Genomic DNA, 19,532 nt, shown 5'->3' on the forward strand with positions numbered 1-19,532 from the left:
ATCTGTCCTTTTTGTACAGGTCAGACCTTCCCCAGAAGTGATCCCAATGATTCAGAAAACTGAACCCCTGCACCATCTCTTCAGCCACACATTCATCTGCCGCAAATTCCTGTTCCTTCCCTCTCTGGTGCATGGCACAGGCAGCAATCCTGAGATTACCACCCTTGAGGTCCTGGTTTTTATAAAATTTTTAACTCCCTATATTCCCTCTTCAGGACCTCAACCCTACTCCTATCTATGTCATTGGTCCCCACGTGGACCATAACACCTGGCTGCTCACCCTTACCTTCCAGAATGTTAAGAATTCGATCAGAGACATCCCTGACCCTGGGACCTGGGAGGCAACAAACTATCTGGGAGCTTTGATCTCATTCACTAAACCTTCTTTCTGTTTTCCTAAACAATGAGTCCCTATTTTCTTCTCTCCCCCCACCCTGAGCTGAGGAGCTAGCCTCTGTCACTGATGTGACCACCACAATTTGTCCCTGGTAGATCATCTCCCCAACAGTATCCAAAACTGGTGTTGTTGAGGGGAATGGCTACAGGGTTGCTCTGTACTATCTGCCTCCTCCCCTTCTCTCTCCCAACAGTCACCCAGTTACCTGTCTCCTGATGGTCATGGAAAATACCATATACATTTACTTCCCTTCTTTCTTAGCCTATACTGCTGCAAGTTTTATCTATAGCTTTCCTTCCTAAATAAATAATTTGATTTCTATTTTTAATACAAGTATTATGTTAAATGACAAAATGCATAATCCAAAATAGAAAATAAATTATGATGCCTGCAATTGTAATTCGCTTGCAATTTAATCGTATTTCATCTGGAGAGTATAGCAGCAGCTTATTTATTTGGTGTTTGTGCATACTACCGCAAATACAGTGAACTGTCAGAAGGTATTTCACAGCTGAGTTTTATAAAGCGATTATTTGTACAGAAGTAGAAAACAATTGTTTTATCATGGATGTGTTTTCTGAATGGAAGTCAAGAAGCCATACATTGTATAGGAAAAAAAATTGGTGATTTTTTTTGTACAATGTATCAAGCAAAAATATTTGTTTGTTTTTTGAGTGTTTAATTGGATTTGTATTGGAAACGGATAACAGGATGAAAACAGCAAAATTGCAGATGCTAGGAAAAAGTGGGGAAAAAAAACAAATATTGAAGATACTCAGGAGGTCATGCATTTTCTGTGGAGAATGCAATAGGTTTAATATTTCTGTTTAAGATGTTTACCATATAAAGTGCAATTCAGGTTGCCCCATTTCCGGAAGGATGCAGAGGTTTAGCACTGCACAAACTGGATTAACACTATGAGTTAGAAGGTTGTTTGCTCTCGAGGATGAGGTGAAGCCTAATAAAATGTATAAACTTCAAAGAGACATAGGAGGTAGAAGGTCAGAATTTTTTTCCCAGATAAGCATGTCAAATACGAGATGATCTTCGTTGACATTTTTTTTTGGGGTGGGAGAGTTTAAAGGAGGTGAGTGGTAAGTTTTGTTTTACAGAGTTGTAGGTGTATGGAACGTGCTGCCAGGGATCAGGGTGGAAGCCGAGTTGAAAGTATTGTTTTGAAGCAGCTTTTAGATAGACGTTTGAATATGCAGGGAATGGTGGGATATACATTTTGTGCAGGCAACGTCAGAATTTGGGTTAGGTTTGTCTTTGAAAGAAATAAGGTTAGAATTAGATTTAAAATAATTAGTACAGCTAATTTTCTCATTAATAATTGCAATATTCAAATCATTAAAAAAAATTGTTAAAAGATTATAGCAGAAGTGATTCCATCATTCTTTAGTGAGGTTGCTCAGAAGTGGAAGACTTGCCAATCACACAAAACCATTGAATGCTATGAGCAAAATAGTTGTTCGGAATAATCTGTTGTTATTTCTGCACAAGACCACAGTCGATCCCTGTAAAAATGGATCAAAATGGATTTTTTTTGCGGGAAAATCTGCATTTAATTTACAAATACATGTGTTTCCTTTATGCGTTCTCAATTTTTTTTGCCTGTAGACAGTGTTAGATTACGTTGGGCTTAGAAGAAGTTTTTTTGAAATATTGTCATTTGCAACAATTCAGTGATTTATTGAACAGTAGCATATGTAATTCTCTGGTAAGAACAGGATCAAGCTCTTTTGAGGTTGATTTCTTTACTGTTTATCCCCATTTAATCCTTGTCCTGAATACCATCAATGATGATGTCAAAGATTTTTTTTCTTTGATTTATTAGCCCTGCTTCTCTGCTGTTTCTCTATTTTAAAGTGTCCAGCTTTAGGAACATATTCAATGATGATCATAATCATCAATCTAAGAATCAATAATTTATTTTTTTTTAAACATGCCTTTGGGTCTTATAATATTGGAAGAATCAGAGAATTTTTTTGTCCCAAGGTTATTGAAATAGTTTTAAAGGGAGTATAGGATAATAGTTTTCAGCCCAATTCTAATGAACCCTTGTATTCCTTCAAGAGATCTTCAGTTTAAATAATAAAGCCAGGAAGTGATGAAATAGTATTACTTAATGAGAAAGATTTGCTTCACAAGGTGTAAAGTTTTATGGGGGTGTGTCCGTAGATTGAAAAGGATTGCTATAGATTGTTGTATGGTTTAAAACAAAGGAGAGAGTTTGTCTATTGTCGATAATAAATTGCTTGAGTGGTAAATTTGTTAAATACATCCAGCTATTCCTTTACACCTGAGTTTTATTGAAAGTAATTTTGGGGAGCTGTGGAGTTTAATATTAGTATTTCAGCTTGATAACCTTGCATCTGAAATAGGAACAGTTAGGTCACATATTTGTTTCAGGTGACAGAGGGAGTGTTTGTAACAGGATGGAGATTATGCAAAGTTAAATGGTATTGATGCCAGGTGAGAAAGAATAATGAAGATTTGTTAATTAGAGCTGATCTCTTTGGAGGAGTTGAGCGAGAGTAAAGGAGAGGAAAAATGCTGGAATAATTCAGTGCAGAACATGACAATTAGTGGAAATCTAAAATAAAAGCAAATGATGAAAATGTCTAGCAGGTAAAACAGCATTTCTGGAACACCATTGGTTAGTAACTTTGTTATTTTGGGATTTGATTACATTATCATGGTTATGGAGAAAGTTATCCTAAAAATGAGCAACATCAGCTGAATATGGGAAAAATACAAAAGCTGCGGATACTTGAGCTCGAGGGACTCGGTGGATCATACAGGATTCATGGATAGGAATGTTCAATGTTTTGAGTCTAGATTCTCTATTGAGAGTAGGAAGTAGTGATAGCAAGGGTGGGGAGGGACTGCATGACAATAAGATATTGGATAAAGGATGGGTGAAGTGGAGAGGCAGCTGGAGGGGAAGACTACTGGGATGCAAAAGCAAGGTTAAAGAGAAAATTAAGAACTGGAGTGGGTAACAGCATATAAATAGTTAAACCAGATTGTGGAAGGGATAATTAAAAATTTAAAATAATCTATGTCCTTGGGTTTAAAGCTTTCCTGGAGGGATATGTGGTGTTCCTTACATTCAGTCACACCCTGGCAGTGGATCAGGCCAAGGATGGACATATCTGTGAGAATGGCAAGGGGAATTAAAATAGCTGGCAATTAGGAGTTCTCGCTTGGACCCACAGACTGAAAATGTAAGGCTCATGGTTTCTTTGTTGATGTATGTAAAGGACTAGTTATAAATACATATTCAAGTGCAGGGACTTCAGATGTGTTATTGTTGGAGACACCTTGGATGCATGTAGCTGGTGAGGCCACACTTGGAATATTGTCTGCAGGAATTGGTGCTAGAAAGAGTGCTGAAGAATGTTGCTGAGGAGTATCCTCATGGAGGTCTGTAAATCTGAGTGTCAAAGATAGGGCTTATGGTCTTTTTGGAGAATCGGAAAGTCTAAGACTATGGTAAATGGGTTTAAAGTGACAAGGGTAAATATTTAAAGAATATGCTTGGGGCATGTTTTTCCACACAAGGTGGTGAGTCCATGAAACAAGGTAGTCAGGCAGGTGCAATCACCATGCAGAAAAAAATTGATTCATGTAGTTGGGCATCTCAGTTGGAATGAATGAGTCAGGACAAAGGTTGTTTCTATGCTATGCAGCTCTGACTCACATCATTCAATGGGAACACTAGTCATTCTCCTTGGAAGGAAATTGTTGAACATTTACATCAAGGTAAAATCTGCTTTCACAAGAAAATATCCCATTAATATGTTAAGATTCAATCAGTTTTGAACCCAAAAGTTGACTCTGAATCTTTTTTGGATGCTGTCTTGAACTTGGTATTTTAAAAAATGTTTGAACATTTTAATAATTCATTTTCCTTTTTGTCTCTTAGGGAGTGAAACCAGCCAGTTTTGACAAGGTATTAATCCCTGAGGTTAAAGAAATAATTGAAGGATGTATCCGCCAGAACAAGGATGAACGGTGAATGTCTTGACAATTGCTGTAGGAGCCATGTTAGATTTAATCTGAATTCCATAAAACAAATATGCATTTTTTTTGTAAAAGTTAGTTTTGAGAAAATATTTCTAAATGTACTGTTGTGAATTCACAAGTCAACGTTAGTTTTGAGTCAGGCCATAAACTCTGTTTAGGTGCTTTTTAATTCTGATTTCAATTTATATACTTGTAAAATTTGTTTACTATCCTACTGACAGAGCAGAATACAGCATGATATTTATAACAGCATGAATTTGCTTTCTGGAATGATCCTGGCAGAGTTCTGGGAGTTTCCAAAAGAACCTGTGGTAAAGTACTGGATTGTTAAATCTAAATTTGGATCAAACTATATTATGAGAAAACAAATAATGTGTGAGTTTTCAATTGGGACTTAAAAAACAGGATGGCAGAAAGAGGAAAGACGATCACCAGCAATACACTGGATTAAATGTCCAATTTCTTTTCATTCTCATTAAGTCAAAGAAAAACCTACCCTTTTCCTCATTGTGTTCATGAGCTCCTGCCCCATCGAATTGGTATCTGCTTGCCTCAATTCTGTTTTGTGTCCCCCGGTCCACTCCTTCCCCACATAAATCTAGCATGCTTCACACACCCTCCTTCACTTTAACAACTTCGCGTTTCTCAATCGCCTGTGTTTTCCATGGACATCTGATCACTATACACCCCCATACTAAAGGCCTCAAATCCCTTTATTTCTTTCTGAACAATAGACCTAATGAGTCTCCCTCTATCACCACTCTTCTCCAGCTGGAAGAACTTGTTCTCACCAGCAATAACTTCTCATTTGACTCATTCTACTTTCTCCTGGTCAAAGCTATGAGTACCTGCATGGGCCCCAGCTTTGGCTGCCTTTTTGTTGGCTGTATGGATCAATGCATGCTACAAGCCTACACAGGCAAGGCACCTCTGCTACTTTGGTGTTGCCTCTGCACCAATGATGAACTTATCAACTTCATCCATTTTGCTTCCAACTTCCACCCCAACCTCGCATTCACTTGGTCGACCTCTAGCCACACTCTCCCTTTTCTCAATCTCTCTGTCTGCATCTTGGGAGCCAAATCCTTGACAGACATCTTTTACAAATCCACCATCTCCCACAGCTACCTTGACTACACCTCTTCACACCATGTCCCCTGTAAGGATTCCATTCCCTTCTCTCAATTTTTCAGTTGGATCTGCTCCAGGGATGAGGGCTTGCATGCCAGATCATCAAAGAAGTCTCTTAAACAACATGACTACCATCAACTTGGCCCTCACTTGCATTTACTCCATTACCCGCATATCTCCCCTGGCTCCCTGCTCCCCTGCACAACAAGGACAGGATTCTGCTTGTCCTTGGCTACCAGACCACCAGCATCCAACATAACCTCCTCCATTTCCGCCACCTATTAAGTGATCCCTCGACTAGACACATGTTCTACCCTCCTCCCTCTCCACCTTCTGTAGGGTCTGTGCTCTCCATGACTCCCTTGTGCATTCCTCCCTCCTCCCAATCGTCCCCTTTGCACCTACCCCCGTGACGGCAGGAGGTGCTCCTTTTGTGCCCATACATCCTCCCTCACCACCATTCAGAGCCCCAGGCACTCCTTCCAAGTGAAGCAATATTTCACTTTTAAATCTGCAGGGGTCATCTTCTGCATCTGGTGCTCCTGTTGTGGTCTCCTCTACATTGGAGAGAGTGGGTGCAGACTGGAAGATTGCTCTGTTGAGCACTTTGGCTTTGTCTGCTGCAGTTCTGTGGACCTCCCAGTGGCCACCCATTTCAATTTTTCCTGTCCTATTCCTTTGCTGACATGTCCATGGACATGCACAGCCAGACTGATCTGGGCACCCTCCAACCAGATGGCATTAATGTCGACTTCTGAGGCTTTTGATGAACACCACCCCCCTCCTCCCCCCTTCCCATCACCTTTTCCCTAGCTCTGTCTATCTCTCTCTTTCCTTTTCCCTCTGTCTCCTTTCACAGAGCCAAAATGAATTCTTGTATCTCCTCTTTTCATGACAAATTAACACCTTTTGGCTTTGGTCTGGACTCCTTCTCCAGTCAGCTTTGTTTTTTACTCTGATGCCTTCTTGTTCTCTGCTTATTCTTTGCTTGCTTTTTGAAGAAGGGCTCAGGCCTGAAATGTCAGTAATATATCTTTACCTCCTATGAATGCTGCAAGGCCAGCTGAGTTCCCCCATTTCTTTGAGTTTTTATTATAATCATGGCATCTTTCATACCCTTTTCAAAACTGTACATCAAAAGGAAGAAAAATTTGCAAATATTTAATTTGTTTCTTAATTAGGAATTGGGTAGATGAGACTGGCATCTAATCTGAAAGACTTGAATTTCATTCCATTCCTGTTCTCGTGAATGAAATTCCCTTTTGTTTCTCTTCCCTAAGAATCATGTAGGAGATTAGTTTAGGCAGCCTCAATGGATCGAGTTGTGATTTTGTAGACCTCAGTGGTCCATGAATTGTAACAAAATCTTATTCAAGAACACAGGATCATTGAGATGGGAAATTATAAAAGATGCAGTAAATTTTGTGTTTTTTAAGTTGCATATATGACAGGTTGCTGGATGAAGTTTACTCTTTATTTCCCCATGTGTGGCAATTTTTTTGAAGTTGAGATTGACTTTGAAAAGTGGAAATATACAATTTTATCAGCAACAGCGTTAATTAGCAAGCACCACAATTATTCATAATTTTCTTGATTATGTGCTTCATTTAATTATAGGTATGCTATTAAGGACCTTTTGAGTCATGCCTTCTTTCAGGAAGATACTGGTGTTCGTGTAGAGTTAGCAGAAGAAGACGATGGCGAGAAACTTGCAATTAAGCTTTGGCTGAGAATTGAAGATATTAAGAAGCTTAAAGGAAAGTACAAGGATAACGAAGCTATAGAATTCTCATTTGACTTGGAAAGAGATGTTCCAGAGGATGTGGCACAAGAAATGGTAAGTTATTAGACTCTAACTATTAATTTGGCCCAAATATTTGAGCCCTAAATACTTCAGGAACTATTATGTAGTTATCATTGTCTAATGACAATTTGAAAAAAAAATCCAAGAGTCATTACTGAGAACTGATTGTTTTTGTCTTGCTTTTCCTCCAAATTTTCCCAGTGTTTACAAAATTGATGTAATTTCTTGATTTTAATTTGCCGTTCTTTGTTCAGGTGGAATCTGGATTTGTATCTGAAGGAGATCATAAAACAATGGCAAAAGCCATTAAAGATCGTGTATCACTAATCAAACGAAAACGTGAACAACGCCAGTTGGTCTGGGAAAAACGGAAGAAGCTAGAGGAGCAGCAGAAGAAGCATGATCGACTGCAGCAGCCAAAATCTCAGCAAGGACCTGCTATCACTCAAACTGGAAGCGGGCATCCATCCCAGTTAGCTGCCACTGCAGTTTCTTCTGCCGTTTCTGCAACCCTACCAACCCAAGTTGAACCAGAAGAACCTGAAGCGGATCAGCATCGTCTTCAATTCCAGCCTACTGGAAATTCTGTTACATGTATGTTGTTTCAATTAACAAAAGAACTTGAAACAAAAAGCAATATAGGGATTATTGAAGTCCATCGCTGAACTTCCATGAAACCCTAATGTGCGGTTAGGGTTAGGTAAATTTACACAAAATTTAGGATTTTTTCCCTTGCAGAAAAGCACATCTGATTTTGGTTATCTCGTGAAGTTAAGGCACCCTCTTGAGCAGGTGGGCAGAAGTACTTTTTACGATGGGAGACTCAGAGCAACCACAATTCGAGAAAGTCTGCCGGCACAAACATGATGAGGTTCAGTTGTGAGAAAGGAATAAGGTGGAGACAATGATCTAGAGGAGGGGATATTTAGATGGCTAATTAAAGGTGATGATGGATGATTGTCAGAATGTGATAAGAATATAACAATAAGTGCAGCAGCAAAAGTCGGGATTTATGGTTTAATAATAAATGAAAATTAAAGTCCCTTTGTAGAGAGAAGTTGGTGCATTGCAGTCTTTTATTTGCTAGAGATGTGGTTGCAAATTAACACTGAGTGCTGAAGTGGAAAGAAAGCGGAAATTGTAGGGGTTGCTTTGATGAAGAGTGTCGTTGGGTTGGTTGCAAGAAATTACCTTAATTCAAGATCAAGAAGTAGAATAATTTTGGGTGGAGATGAAAAGCCAAAGGCAAGAAAAATTTTGTAGTCTGAAAGCTCCCACAAACATGATCTGTTGGACAAAGCATTAATCATTAAATGTTTAAAAAATATTTTCATTAATTATATTTAACTTAAAATTTTGATTCTGTAGCGGCGGCTACACTGAAGGATCGCATAACCAGATGAGTTAAGTTCAGTGAGCAAAAACTGATTTATTGCAGGCTGCCTGGCTGGTCTTGTACTCCCATCCCGGACCTGGCTGAGAACCGCGCTGGGGGGCCCCATCGTCACCCGGGCATCACGTGGGTCCCCAAGTGTGGGCTTCTGAGCCCAGTGCCAAGGTTGGGAGGAAACCCCCGATGGCGCCATTTTGGCTGGCTGCACCCCTCTTGCGTGACAAGTTCATCTGCCTTATGGTGTACCGCCACAATTCCATCTTTTAAATATTCCCTGTTGATGTATTTTAGTTTTTTAAATAAAAAGGTATAACTGAATTGAAACCAGTTATTTTAGAATAGATCAAGATACAATTTTAGATGTTCAGGTGCATTTTATTACCAGAAACAGAATTTTGTGTGGTGATTAATTAAATTTAAAGCTGTGGGAAGAGACAAAAGGAATGTTAGTGCAGTAAAACCCCTACTATCTGGCACTTATAGGGATTGGTACATGCCAGATAAGTGAATTTTCCATTTGCTTGAGATTGGGTGTTGCATGGATTGATGAACTAACTGCTAGAGCGGTGCCAATTTTAAACTTTTGTGATTTTTACTGTTATTTTTTGCTTGAATTCTGGATAACAGGGATTTTATTGTTCAAGGGGCATAAATTCTGGAAGCCATTAAGATTAAGAAGCTATCAAAGCTAGAAAAGGAGGAAACAAAAAATTTCAAGTCAAGAGAAAAGAACTAACAAACAGATTTCTGGCCTATAGATTATCAAACACACGTAACCCAATAGACAATTGTATTTTTTGCATTGAAAGTAGAGTTAATACGTAAGATGATTGTAGATCAATGGGCTTCTATTGCCAGTTAAGTCATCTCAGAATTTTAGAATTGTAGCGCAAACCCAAGGTCGATAGTACTGTTGCTTAACATCATTTACACTGTTTTCTCAGTTATGCTGGGTGGGGAAAAAATGGCAGTACTGGTGGAGCTGTTGTAACAGCGGTGGAGCTGTTGTAACAGCGGTGGAGCTGTTGTAACAGCGGTGGAGCTGTTGTAACAGCGGTGGAGCTGTTGTAACAGCGGTGGAGCTGTTGTAACAGCGGTGGAGCTGTTGTAACAGCGGTGGAGCTGTTGTAACAGCGGTGGAGCTGTTGTAACAGCGGTGGAGCTGTTGTAACAGCGGTGGAGCTGTTGTAACAGCGGTGGAGCTGTTGTAACAGCGGTGGAGCTGTTGTAACAGCGGTGGAGCTGTTGTAACAGCGGTGGAGCTGTTGTAACAGCGGTGGAGCTGTTGTAACAGCGGTGGAGCTGTTGTAACAGCGGTGGAGCTGTTGTAACAGCGGTGGAGCTGTTGTAACAGCGGTGGAGCTGTTGTAACAGCGGTGGAGCTGTTGTAACAGCGGTGGAGCTGTTGTAACAGCGGTGGAGCTGCTGGTGCAGACCCACTGGGTCCAACTGCTCAGTCAGACTCCCTTTGGCTTCGTACAGACTTTTAAATGCTCTGTTAAAGAAGCTGATGGTCTTTTTAAAATCCTGCTACTGCAGGGACTAGGCCCAAGATGGTGGCACTTATGATTGGCAGCTGCCATGAACGGTTCCAATAACGGTTTCACACTCCGGGGAAGCGGAGGACTGGTGCAGAGCACCAGAAAACGAGGAGACCACCCACCTGATTGAGGAGAACTAGAGGAGATGACAAGCAGGATGGTGACCATGGGGCCCTGCAGAATGCACAGGTGACAGGCCATTGGTGACTCTAGGCGAAGAACCCACGCAGGCTGCGGGCTGCTGGTGACTGCAGTCAAGGGTCCGGGACCAGGCTGAGGACTGTTGGAGTCTGGCTCGACTGACTGAAGGGTGCCAGGTATTAGAACCAAGATGCAAGATAGAGCTGAGGCCTTCCTGATTATGTCAGAGTTTTGGATCTGGTGCTCGTGTTGCTGATGGTTTGGGCTGAAGGCAATGTGGCTGTGGGATTCTGAAGGAACTCTCTTTTGATTCTCTTTGTCTGTGACCATAAGAGGTGCCAGGCAATTAATGCTAATGAGGAGTATTTGCCTTTTGGTAGACTAAAGAAAATTTTGTGTAATATCACATTTTTGCTTTTTTAAACTAATCTTGAATCTTGATTGCTTGATGTGTTCCAGCTGCATTTTGTACATTTCTGTACTTCCAGAACTTTTAGAGAGTTTGCCATATTGATGTGCGGTTTGGAATTTGGTTATCTTGGTGTATTATTTTGTACACTTGGAATTAGTTTTGGTATCAAATCTATATTGCAGTTAACAGTACCATCATATTAGTCAATATTTCCCTCACACCAACTGGATGTCAAAGCAAATCCATCCATGTTAACAGATGTTGGTGTTCATCCTACTCTGGCCACTCTCTTTTGGTTAAATTCTAAACAGATGGTACAGGGCCATTTTGTAGGATGTGTAGTTTGTTGAGATTTTAAGCTTCCATTTTTTTTTCTCAGATGTAAATGCTTTAATGTGAAGAAGAGCAGGGAGATAATCACAGTGTCCTGCCCAATAGTCATCACTTGCTCAAAATAACTAAAACTGCTGTTAGTCATCCTATTTGCTTGCACAAGACTGGGATAAAATGCAATGGATATGAATTGTGAATTCAGATCTTTCTGTTCTAATTTATTGGGTTTCTATGTGAAATCTTTGTTCCTGATTAGTCAGACCAAATGCATTATTTTATTCATAGAATTCTAAGTTTGATTATAACTTAATGAGCATATGGATATGGTAGATACAGAGAAAAAGGCTTGGAGGCACACAGATGAACACTGGACACAAATGCATTATCATCCTTCATGTGATAGTGTTACGAGCCCAAAGGACCCCAAAACCCAGCAGCAGTAGACATTTGGCTTTCAAAACAAAAGTTATTTTTAATTAACTTCAAACATGAAAACAGAATCAAACTTTAACTTAACTCTATTTTTATACTATACTCTATACTAACCCAAATTACCCCCTTCTAATTTTATGTGCATGTGTATGTAATGTGTGTGTAAATTCAAGAAAAGTTCCTTGGTTCACATTTAATCTCACTTCTCCTCCTTCCAAGTTCTCTGGTTGCAGGCAATCACCATACTGTGCACAGAATTTAACATGTATAAAGTTCGCCAGGCTTGGTGCTTGAAAGGTAAATGTTTACCACTCAGGAAGGTTCTTGTAGGGTTTGCAGAGAGAGATATTTGTTGCTCCAGGATTTTCACAACTGAGATACCACCACTAGTTACCTCAGGGTCTCGCTGATGAAACCTGCCCCATTAGGGTTTTCTAGATAGTAAGCTCTTTCTTCAAGCTACCACAAAGTTCCATTCCTTCCTCTATTTCAAGAGAAACATCAGACGGATAGCACTTCCAGCCATCTACTGCTCTGGAACTTGCTTTCATCAGTTTCAAAAAGTTTTCCCTGGATTGCACTTTTCATTTACTTGTCAGTGTCCCACACACTGACTTGACTGAGCTGTTAACTCTCTTTTCCAACTCAAACTCCAAAGAGAGCATGTGACTCATGTCTTGTAAAATCCCCACCTTCTCCAGCAAACAACAGGAATTCTTTCTTCTCAAGTTGTTATCTTAGGTAAACAATGCAGAATTGACCTTTCTGTGAGCACTTTGCAGAAAGGGTACTGATAGACAGCATGACTCCATCAAGACAATGGTGAAGCATTTTATGATGTCAGTTCAATTAACACCTGCTTACATTCTCCAGAGATCTTGCAATGTGAATTCTTCAGTCTTTCAAATAAGATCTGTTTTAAAATGTATGTATGTGACCTTCTCTAAATCTTATAAATTCTCCCCAAATATTAATATTGTTACAATAGATCAATTTTTTAACTGATAATAATGTTTTTTACTTATACCTGATACTTCACAGCTCCATTTATCCATGAATATGCAGTTTCTTTGAAGAAACATTAAACATTTGGGTCAGGTGTTACAAATTGCTTCCCTTTATCAGAAAATGCTCAAAGACCTGGTTGGTTTTGTTTTAATCCTTCCCAAGGGTAAAAGTTCTAGTATAGGTAATTGTTCTATTGAAACTTGTGCAGATTGTATTGTTTAAATTTTTTTAAACTAAAAATCTCATAATTATGTGGTAATTTAATGGATTTTAAATAAATTTCATGTCGTAATACAAGTAATTGCGAAGGTTTGTATGGTTTTTCAGCCCTGTCTTGCAGCATGGGATGATAAGGCAATTTGATTAAATGGCAAATTTTTCTGTGCAGTTTTTCCCTCCTAATAAGATAGTGTTTTCTGAATTTTCATTTGTGTTTTAGCTGATGGCACTTTTGACAGTGGCCAGAGTTCATCTGGGCTTTCAGATTCTCATCTTAATCAAGCTGTTTCCTATGGTTCTGCTCAAGATCAGTATATTTCATCGAGCCAGCCCCCTGGTTACAGTTCTCCAAATGTCCAGGCAGCATCACAGCAGCTTGGTGGCCATCAACAGCCCACAGGGGTAAGTGCATCAGGCTGAATGCATGAGACATTTTTTAAGCTTTTTGAGATTTCAGTATTTGTTGTACATGTTTGGCAATCTCTGATCAATTTTTCTCATTCAGATTGAGAATTTCACATAAATTAGTTTGATTTTTTTTCCATAGGTAATTGCACTGATTTGTATGTTGACATTTTAAATGATTTATTTAAATATAGTGTTAAATTGAAAATGACTATCAGCAGTTAGCATATTTATCAGTTTACAGTATGTCATTAAATATTTGGGAGTAGAATTATTGATGCTTGCTGTACAGTTTTTTTGAGAGCAAAACTTGATTTCCAATGCTAAAAGCACCAGTGATTTTTGTAAATTAAATTCCATTCAAAAATAAATTACAAAACTGTTTTTATATTTTCATGGTTTAAGGTACCAGATAATTGGCCAAAATATATTGGGGCATGGGAATCCAAGAGATATGTTATTCTGATAACTTTGAATTTGTGTATATTGTGTTCTTTCATTATGTTAAATGGTTTCATTGATTTATATGTGTGACATAATTTGTTTTATCAAGTTTGCTAATATGCACAAATATTTTCATGCATCCTCATGGAAAATGCAAACCACCTGTAACCCTTGCATTTTTTTAATTTTAAAATGCACCTTTATTAGTGGTCATATGGAGTTTGCAGGCTGCTTGCAATACTTTTATTCTTCTATCCAAGAAGCATACATTGATTTTTTTTCCTTTTTAGCACTCTTGGATATGATTTGATGCTGACCAGTAGTAAACATAATGGATAACACTATATTCAGGAACAATTTTGTTATGTTTGATTAGGTCAATACTATCATAGGGCTAATTCTAACCAGCTGTGTTAATAACTACCTCTACATTATCCTATGCAGCTAAACTTGTAAATGGATGGAGTTCAACTTAAAAATCAATTCATTCTTAATTTCTTCAAGTTGAAGGAAATTGCATCATGTAAAACCCCACTTCATTTTCCCAAATGTTTATTTGCCAAAAACTATGAAGAACATGGTCATAAACAGCTTAGTTTCTCTCGCTTATGTGCATGTTGACATCCAGTTTACTGTGGGTCAGTTGCTATGTGTTTGTATTTTTGTTTGCTTCAACGAGATTGTAGCATGTTTGTATGTGTTTCTCACTTTTCCACCATTCGTGATTCACCCTGCATTTCTAGAAAGCCTTCCACTCCGTCACTGGTTTCTCTGCACCTCTTTCCTCTTTGGGGAATTCATGAAGAAATCTTTGCAGAAAAGCTTTCAAAAGATCTGGAAAGTGTCCTGCCAATGCACTTAGCTTCTCAATGCAAATTTTGCTGCTAAAAGCCTTCTGCGTATTAGTTTCATCCCTGTATGTTCTTTGTGACTCATGAGGATACGTTATCATTAAATACAAACTATTTTGGGCATTAAGTTTTACAGAAAAGATGAGATGCAATTCAGGTTTTAGATTTTTTTTTTGAATGTTGCCCATTTTATTTAAATGATGGAGCAGAAGTTTGGAGATTTCTGACTATATTTCAGTATTTCTGAATTATTAACATTTGGGTAAAATATTAGCCTAGCAAATTTTTGTTCATTACTTTCACTTGTGCATGGTATTATCAGTAATTCAGCATGCCCCAATTAATTTATTGGAGTAAATATTATTACTTGTAAGTATTTTACTGGTTAATCATGGATTCTAGGTTGGGACATCAGCATACTAACATATTACAGTTTAGAGAATGACATTCTGATTGTAAATTGGAAGTATTTATTATTTACCTGAAGCTAAATAACTTCAAGGTATTAGCATTTCTGGAACTGAAACTTTTGAGTGGGATCAGAGAATTTTGGAAAAATGTGGATTAGTCATCATTTTAAAGGATACCTTGAATGGCATAGATGCAAGTCAGCTCATAGCATAAAATGTCTCTCAACCAAAAAAATCCTCCAGAGAGATTTTAATTTCTTTATTCAATTTATGACCTGGGAAGTTAAGTATTTGGGGGAAATAATGGCTCGCTATTTGATTTGTAAAATAGGTGATAAAATTATATTGATTATCTTAAGGTTAGCACTTAAAGATCAAATCATTAATATGGTACCTCTGGGAATCAAGATTAATATGTAAACTTTAATGAAATCTCTCCCATTGGGCACTGTCTTTTAAGATGGAACTGCATCTGACTGTAAAACTTGAGGCTACAATTGTATTTAATGCACTCATTCAATTCTTTTAAATGTCTTTGTCCAACACTTCTGCAATTATTATTCTATGATATAGCTCATGGTGAACAGCTCATTTTATGATGCATTTTTAATTTTCTCACTCTGATTTGAGATTTTTGTCTTCATGTTAAAGCAGCCCCCATATCTTGTGCATCCTTGTGGGGGAGTTACATCACAGCCAGAGACTGGTTCATATCCATCTATTCCTGAAAGACCATTTTCTTTCTCTCCGCCACCAAGTTTTCCTCTGAAATCAACTAATCCTCAACGGCGCAAAAGTACTTCCTTCCTGGAAGCCCACACACGCCATTTTCTGCCATTGCCAAGGACTAAAGGCTACAATGTTCTTTCTGCTGGTGATTTTTCAAATTTGAATGCTGAAAGCTCAACCACGAATGGTTTGGTTACTCATAGATCAACCAGTGAACCAATCCATATTGAAGATCCAGTGCAACCAGAACAAGTCCATGCTTTTAGAGAATGCAGATCAGGATTGGGTCAATATGAAGACATCCCATTTGTGTGTTATCCAACTATTTATCCTTGTAATGTACAGCTGCAGCAAACTATGCAAGACCCACATGATGATGTAGCTCACAGTAACTTTCCGACTTTTGCACTTTCTTTGCACCACATTCCAACTCGAGTAAATGTTCAACAGCAAATCTATACCCAGCCCTCGAGTTTGGAAGAGTTATCAAATGGTCCAATTTCTCTATCTTGCCCAAAACAAAATACAATGGGACATATATCTCAAAAGATGCACGTGGCTTCTCCAACAGTACCAGCTCATATTTCAAATCTACCTTCTCATCTCCAACTGCCGCAGGATATGACACAAATACATGAACAATGTAAAAAGATTGGAGAACCACAGGCAGTATTTCCATTGACTTCTAAAGTATTTCTCCCTGTACCGGAAGATAAAGATGCTCAGAATGAACCTGCGACAGGAGATCAATTTAAAAGAAATTGTGTTGGGGCAATGAATACTGTATTATCTCTTCAGCATTTGACTGTCCCTCAATCTGCACCTGCTATTCCTCAATTAAATGAAAGTAGAACTGGGTCATTCTTTGATTTTCAAGTTTCTCCAGTTCACATGGAAAGTAATGGTGTCCAAATTCCTTTTCTGCCATCTACTCAAAGAATTTACAGAAGTCGACGGGGTTCAGTGGACTTCAACTTGGAAGACAGTCAAGGATCTGGAATGTACAGCAGACTTCAGCCAGTCTCTGAAGAACAAGTTGTTTATTTCAGTTCAGACAGTCTGCTGCTTCCAGGTGACTTCCTACGGAGGAGACAGCCAAGGTCAGAAGAGCTCTCTCAATGTCTCAGTCCACAGCAATCAAGTGATTCTGGTCAGTCAAGTTCCTCAGAGACTCGAGAATTTCAGTCACCGCCACCTTTGGGTTCCACAGCTCCACACTTCAATTTTTCATTGTATCGCGAGCAGCAGCAGGTTTTGGCGGGGCAAAGCACTGATTATGAAACATTGCAAAGTGTGCCAATTTCATTGGCTGCATATCCAGCAGTGTTCATTCAGACCAACAAAAGTTCGGAGTCTCTTCAAGCAACCTCGGGGACAACTGGCTTATATCTACAAGTCATGGAAGAATCCAGTTCCCATCCTATTTCGTCCCAGCAGAACTTGCCCCTGGATCACAATTCTGCAGATGGACAGTGTCTACCTTTGGTACTTGATTTTCAGGTGTTCTTGCCTTTTGCGGAAATATGCTTAGTATTTTAGAAGCCAGACCTGATCAGTTGGGGGGGGGGGGGGGGGTGGGGGAGTGCATAGCAGCCTGCAAATCAAAAATGATTTGAATTACTCCGTGACCTGAATAAATTATCCACTTTGTTTGGGATAATAGTGCTCTAGTTTAGATGCTTTTTATTTAAGTATTTAATAAAAATCATCAATTAATTATGAATTGCAACTTTCAACAGATTTTAAGCCTAATCATAGAGATTTTTGTACATTTTGAGCAGTAATGTTGCCCATTTAAAATTCCACCTAAATATAAAAAAAATTGAGTTTATAGTGAATTACAACTGATATCAGAAGCATAATCTTCAAGTTAACATCAATTTAAGAGATATTGTCTTCCCAATGCATTATTTGTAACATTAATTAATTCGGTTATGTCTAAATATCAAGCAGGTACAAATGCAGAGCCAGCTCCTTTCAACTAATCTTCCTCTGGGTGTGACTTCGCAGCATACATCATCACAACCGCCATCAGGTTCTATACAGCAGATAAACCAGGTAAGGATCAATTTTCAAAAGAAGTCATATTTTATTTACAATTTTAAATATGAAATTAGTTATATCAATACAAACATCATATAATGAAATGAACACCCCCCCACCTCCCTTTGTCTACCCCACTAACACGCTCCCTCCTCCCTTATCCACCTACAAAGAAAGAAAAAAGATCATCACTAAAAACAATCATAATCAACTTTTTAGCTGTGGAAACTGAGACGTCCGCTGGAGCAGATTGGGAGATCAAGTTTTTATACCACATATGGGCTCCATATTCTTGAGAGCAAAAACGTAATTTATGAAGCAGATTACCATGTGTGTTATTTCAGAAGTTACTGAGTCAAGAGAATTTGGTTGTGTGCCTGTACGTTTCTTTCTAAAGACAGTTTCTCCTGGCTTCTGCAACTTCAGTTTGCAGTTGGGTTGATAGAACTGTCTTTCATTACTGTATCTTATACTTTGTTTTGTTTCTTGTAGTTTGGCAGTTACTTCACCCCAACGTATCTTCCACAGGTAGAAAATTTCTTTCTTCTTTAATAATTTCCCCTCTTTTTCCTTTTTTAAGAAATAACTTTTTTTATTTTAAAATAAATTATTTTATTGTCCTAAAAAATTAAGTGGTTTGAGGTTGCAGCATGCCCGTGTTGGAAGGCTGTCATTATTTAGACCAAATGGCTTTAATGGCCCACATTCTCCAGGTAAGTATGACAAGATTATTCTGGAATTTGTTCAAAAACCTAGTTTATTATGTGGTTGAATTTAAAATTGATTATCTCTTGAATTAGTGTGTCATTTTGCAGGAAAGACAAATATGTATTTGTGGTTATAATGGGGAAAATGGCAGAGGAAAAATGTTACTGCCTCCTTCCCTTTCTCAAACCACCCCCCCCCCCCCCCCCGACCCCCAAAACCCCCTTGCTCTTGTATCAAACTGTAAACTTTTAATCTGCTTGTCTTTAGAGCCTTGTAGTGGAATAGGATAGTTATCCTAATTTGGTGATGCTGATAGCTCAGGTTGTTAAAATGGATATTACCTCATGGTTTAACCAATGTCTGGTTACTTACCTGTAGGCTGTAAGAGGAAAGAGGAGTGTTTCTTTTTTATTTTTGGTCTGCAGATCTGAACACATTTCAGATCATTGAACAAAGCTGAGAGCTAAATTACTTGTATGCAATATAATTAATGCCATAATTTTGTCTCTCTCCTTCAGACAATGCAGCAACAGTCGGTACAGCATTCCTTGCCACAGGTGAAATCAAGTGGGTCAGTTCAAGTAGCTTCTCAACATCAAAGTGTTCCCATAGTTCAGAATCAAATTCTTGCCACTCAACAAGGTCCTGCTTCAACACAGGTATAACATTGGGGTGCTGGTGTTCCTTGACTTTTCAGCCAGATTAAGCTATATTTTAAGAAATTCTGTAGCAGTGGATTATTAGAATGGAACGTTTATTTCTATTAAGTGGTGAAAATTATTCTCTCCTATTTGGAGAGTTTTATGTTGGTAGGCGGAATTATAATTTAACAGTAATTCAAAGAATCTTTCGCCTTGTATCTATCCCTATATGGTTTATATAACTAGACTTCAATTTATCAAGTATATCATTCTGTTCAAATCTGACAATTACCCAGCTTTGATTTCTCAAGTTATTTCGTTATCCATTTGGTTAATGTGATTTATCTTTGACAACTCATTTTTGATTGCATACAATGAAATGCCATCTGAAAATTTTTGTATTATACACAAGTCTTTTTGCCTTACGAACTGTGATTTGTAGTCCACTATTTATAGTT

General features: G+C 38.4%; 1 protein-coding gene across 18 annotated transcripts in view; it reads left to right on the forward strand.

The window, feature by feature from the left end:
* Positions 1–19,532, forward strand: part of wnk1b (WNK lysine deficient protein kinase 1b) — a 162,525-nt gene that overhangs the window by 68,609 nt on the left and 74,384 nt on the right. For 11 of the 18 annotated variants that reach the window (XR_011346613.1, XR_011346614.1, XM_069903493.1 and 8 more), the window contains exons 5-12: positions 4,329–4,417; positions 7,178–7,397; positions 7,619–7,958; positions 13,064–13,245; positions 15,605–17,167; positions 17,633–17,740; positions 18,218–18,253; positions 18,952–19,092. Coding sequence is in view for 16 of the 18 variants with exons in the window: in XM_069903493.1 (XP_069759594.1) it covers positions 4,329–4,417; positions 7,178–7,397; positions 7,619–7,958; positions 13,064–13,245; positions 15,605–17,167; positions 17,633–17,740; positions 18,218–18,253; positions 18,952–19,092 (2,679 nt within the window). In the remaining 2 variants the exon portion in view is untranslated. The remainder of the gene's footprint in view (positions 1–4,328; positions 4,418–7,177; positions 7,398–7,618; positions 7,959–13,063; positions 13,246–15,604; positions 17,168–17,632; positions 17,741–18,217; positions 18,254–18,951; positions 19,093–19,532) is intronic. The other 7 variants (XM_069903495.1, XM_069903510.1, XM_069903509.1 and 4 more) reach the window with 5 other exon arrangements.

The sequence above is a fragment of the Narcine bancroftii genome, chromosome 11, assembly GCF_036971445.1.
Source record: "Narcine bancroftii isolate sNarBan1 chromosome 11, sNarBan1.hap1, whole genome shotgun sequence".
NCBI lineage: Eukaryota > Metazoa > Chordata > Chondrichthyes > Torpediniformes > Narcinidae > Narcine > Narcine bancroftii.